Source organism: Propithecus coquereli, unplaced genomic scaffold (genome assembly GCF_000956105.1).
Source record: "Propithecus coquereli isolate 6110/MARCELLA unplaced genomic scaffold, Pcoq_1.0 Scaffold43, whole genome shotgun sequence".
Classification (NCBI taxonomy): domain Eukaryota; kingdom Metazoa; phylum Chordata; class Mammalia; order Primates; family Indriidae; genus Propithecus; species Propithecus coquereli.
Window position 1 is genome coordinate 1,187,548 of NW_012150063.1, and position 4,390 is coordinate 1,191,937.

The following is a 4,390-nucleotide window of genomic DNA, read 5'->3' on the forward strand; positions in this document are numbered from 1 at the left end:
AAATATGCAGCTCAAAGAATTACACAATGTAAATAAATTTAAACCAAAAAGAAGAAATAGAATAAGATAATAGTGTCTGATGTATATTAAGTATTCAGTAATGTTTGCTTTTACTATTATTAATGTTAGGTGTTAAAACCATTTCTCTTTTAGGTAACATGCATGGCATATTATTCAGTTAGTAATGGTTTTGTGTAGCAAAATAGAATCCATGAGATTTTGTAAGTAATAATATTTCAGTGTGCTTAGGGACAATCTGATTTAGTGAATATGAAGGATTTAGACAACATTTTAAAAGACAAGCCAGTCCCCTTTTCTGTTACAACTTGCTTAATCAAATTATAGGTATGCTACATTTTGTAATTTTTTACAAAATGGCTTATGTTTTTCATTTTTTAAAGGTCAGATACTTCATACCGATGTGGTTTACTTGCATTGTGGACAAGGCTTCCGAGAGGCAGAGAAAATAAAGAGGCTTTTGCTGAATTTCAAGTATGAAAATAAGTAATCTTTTGAGTATTTCAATGGTTCAGCCAGAGATACCTTCGAAGCCCCTAATTTGGAGGGAAGGATTAAGGGAAGTGCCTTGGTGAGAGAGAAGGAACCATGTAAAACAGTGCTGGGGCAAATTGCTGGAGAACTCGAGTGTGGAGGCTCTGGAGGAGTTCTACTCTCTCCCTCTTCACAAATAAAGGTGGTAATATGGGCAAATGTAAGCATTTCATTCTTCTGTTTGGGTTCCCTCCTTCCCTATCCTCCCTCTTTTCTCCCTTTTCCTCCCTTCCCTTCCTTCTTCTCTTCCTTATGGATCTGAAGAATGGATGTAGTAGCAGTTAAAAGCTTCAGAAATTGACAACATATCGTATAATTCAGTCATAATGCCTTTATTATGGCTTAGCAAGCTCCAGAGTTTACTTACTCATGTATGATTTTGGTTCCTTCTAGATGGGAAGAAAGCTGACTATTCTTGAGACAGTATGGCAGTAAAATATTTCTCCACTGCCTCCTATACCTAATGCAGGGACAGTATCTTTTTATTCTACCTAAGTCTGTGTTTCCCTTTTCAAACAGTGGATGGGTTTCATGGATATATGAGAGATTAAGAACATTGTATAATAGTATTTGTGTGTTCTGTACATTTTCTCTGGTTGATTTCAAAACATGCCTTGAAATTCAGTTTCTCATTCTTTTTCTCCTTTAAAGCTGCAGCACAGTGGTGATTGGAAATGGAACTGCTTGCAGGGAAACAGAAGCTTACTTTGCTGACCTGATAATGAAAAATTACTTCGCACCATTGGATGTTGTTTACTGGTAAGGATGTTAGGTATGTTGTTTTTCTGGAGAAGCATGGGAACTTCTAAGGTTCCTTTTTTGATGAATTCCCCCTTTTCTTTTTAAGATATACATCTTGTTTGCCCCCCAAACCACCTCTTGCTGTTCATAAGAGCTTTCCAGGGTAATGTAAAGTGTCTGACTCTTGGAGAAATTTGAGACAGGAATGATTAGAGCAGGATGGTGTCCTGAAACCTCTTACAAAAGCAGCACATGAGGGCTTACTTACTTTTGATGAGATCTTACAGGCTATAAATTGTGTGAGAGCTCTAGTTAACTACTGAATAAGTAGGATGATGTTCCAGGCTAGCAACTATAGACTGTAGATAACTTAGCCTTCTTTTCCCTAAGTTTTAAAACCTATGAATCATTGCCCTTCAAACTGAGAGCCAAGGTAGGTATTATGAATTAAAAAGTATTTTTGATGTTCCTTTCTCATTTGTCCCTTGGTCACAAGCTTTCATTTCATATAGGCGTACATATAACTTCTGAATAGATAGCTTTGGATTAGAATGACCCAATTCCTCTAGTCTTGTCCCTGCATCTGTAGTAGTTGTGCTTTCATTCACCATTGTTTCCCCACTTTCCCTTTGGCCCCCAAGTAGCCAGGTCTACCCTTTCTAAACTACAGTAGAATATTAAGTCCTAAAGGGTTTAATTCTAGGAGAGAGGATAGTTATGATGGCTGATTTTTAGGGGAGAGTGCTCAAGAGCCATCTCCAACTGCTAGTGAGAAAACTAAATGTAGTCAACTGCTAAACAGGTGACTGACAGGATCAACAAAACAAAACAAATCAAAAAATAAAACCTAACACAGGAAGAATTCTAGGATTTGTTTAGGTAGGCCAAAAGCGAAGGGCCAGGTATTTAGTATAGTATTCTGTGTGCCAAGAATATAATCAAAATAAGTCAGGAAAACAAACCCAGGGTAACCAAAGGGGATTAGGAAAAGATTAGGGACAAACCGTAGATGACATGGGATCGTGGTTGAAGGAAAGAGGAGCTTGCAAAGTTTGCTTCAGCTTTTTTGCCTCTCCTCCTTGTTATTCAAGTTGGCCTGGGAAATAGTGTGGATCTTCCCTTTTCTGGGAACTGCAAACATGCACCTAGTCCTTTTGAGAACCTAATATAAGCACCTGACATAGCTGATTCAGTTTATTTCAGGCAACTTCTTTGATTTCTTTTTAACTTGTTCACATTAGTTTGATATAAATATCTTGGGTACATTTGTGGGGATTATAAATACAACTTTCAAATCATAAAGAAAATGAAGTAGTGAAGACATCTTAGATTTCATCTGAATTTGCTTAAGGAATATCCCTTTAATGAAATTTCAGCAGTGTTTAGTATTAGAAAGGATGAACTATGGAGTCAGACAAATCTGGGTCCATCTTTTGTTTTCCTCAGGTTTAGAAGTTATGCAAGTTTAGAAGAGTTACTTAATCTCTGTTAGCTTCACTTTCCTTCATCTTTAAAATGGGGAAAAGAATATCTACCTTATAGGATTTTCAGGAATTTTAAAAATGAGATAATATATGTTAAGATAGAACACTAAAAAAGCTCTAATAAATGGTATGGTGTTTGTGTTTATGAATGTTTGTGTTTGCTTATGTACATATTTTATTATAAATATAATTCATATTATTTAAAATTATTATTATGAAATCAGAGACAGTGTTTTCCTAGACAAATTAATAAACCTACATAAAGTTCATTTTTTGCCTCTTTGTAATAGGGATAATAATAATATGTATCACTCTGGGGTAATAAAAATATCTATCTCACTTGTGTATAATAATAGAATCTATGTATATCATGTGGTACCATGAGATGTTCAGTCTTATTACTGGATATGAACAAGGTGCCATTTTTGTTAAGCCTCATGATAGATGCTATGGTATAATGAAAATTGGTGCGCTCTGGAGACAGACCTGGGTTCAAAGCCTGCCACCTACTACCTCTGTGATTAGCCATGAATTTTTTGCCCTCATTTAGCTTTAGCTTTTTCATGTATGGGAATAATACTTATCTGTTAGCATCATTGATCACTGTGAAGATTTGAAATAGAATGTGTTATGTATCTTCTATTTTTAAGGCTATTTGTAATACATATTTTAAGTGTGGGCTAATCTTTGAGATGATGTAACTCTTAACTGGAGCTCCTATTAGATATAACTTAGTGCTTGGGGGAGGGAATCTGGTTATTTTGTCTTAAAGTTGTGATGTTCATAATACATACTTTCAAAATAAGTTGCAGTTGTCCAAGAAAACACTATTGCTTTTTAATTTTTCCACTCCAACCTTTCCTCTTCCAAGTATTTTTTCACTTCTGAGATGAAGCATTGGCAGAACGATTTATAAACAAGATGACTGTCACCCATGCTTTCTGATTATGTTGGCAGAACACGGACAGATAAGTTTTGTTTTCGTTTTTGAGAACATATGTGTTCTTCGCTCAGTACACAATGCCTGGCTTTATCATACGCCCTGCAGCATTGTCACATAGTACCAGAGTTAGTCTTTCCTGCTAAATTTTATTCCCTGGTGCCTCCTTTGCACTTTTATGAATGTAGTTTCTGTTGGGCACCTTCTTCCAGAAGAGCCTGGTTTCATTGCAATTAAAAACTTGCTTTGGACGATATTCTTTGTGCTGTAATCATGTGGGATTTTTGACCTGTCTATGTGGTGAATTATAATAGTCATTTTCTACAGTTGAATCACCTTTGCAGTTCTGTTTTGAACTCCACTTTGCCACAGTGTTTTATTCTTTTAATGTACTTTTAGAACCTATTTGCTAATATTATGTGCTTTTCAAGTCCTTAAATAGTGCAAATATCTAATCAGAATTTATAGTGAGTACTTTAGGAAAATTAGCTGTTTGATTTCATTTCGTTATCATTTTACCAATTCAAAGTGCCTGTTTGAGGAAACCATGTTTTCTCATCTAACACTTTGAATTTACATCGAAGTTGAAGTCTGGCTTTCTCTAGCAGTCATTTTTAGTACCTCCTGAACAGATAATCTGATAAGCATTTCTATAATTTTTTTTTTTTTTTTT

General features: G+C 35.3%; 1 protein-coding gene across 1 annotated transcript in view; it reads left to right on the forward strand.

Annotated features, from left to right (window-relative positions):
• LOC105817942 (S1 RNA-binding domain-containing protein 1-like) overlaps positions 1 to 4,390 on the forward strand; it is a 155,489-nt gene that overhangs the window by 48,035 nt on the left and 103,064 nt on the right. Inside the window, 2 exon segments of the mRNA XM_012653788.1 lie at positions 402 to 492; positions 1,204 to 1,311. Coding sequence (XP_012509242.1) covers positions 402 to 492; positions 1,204 to 1,311 — 199 coding nt within the window.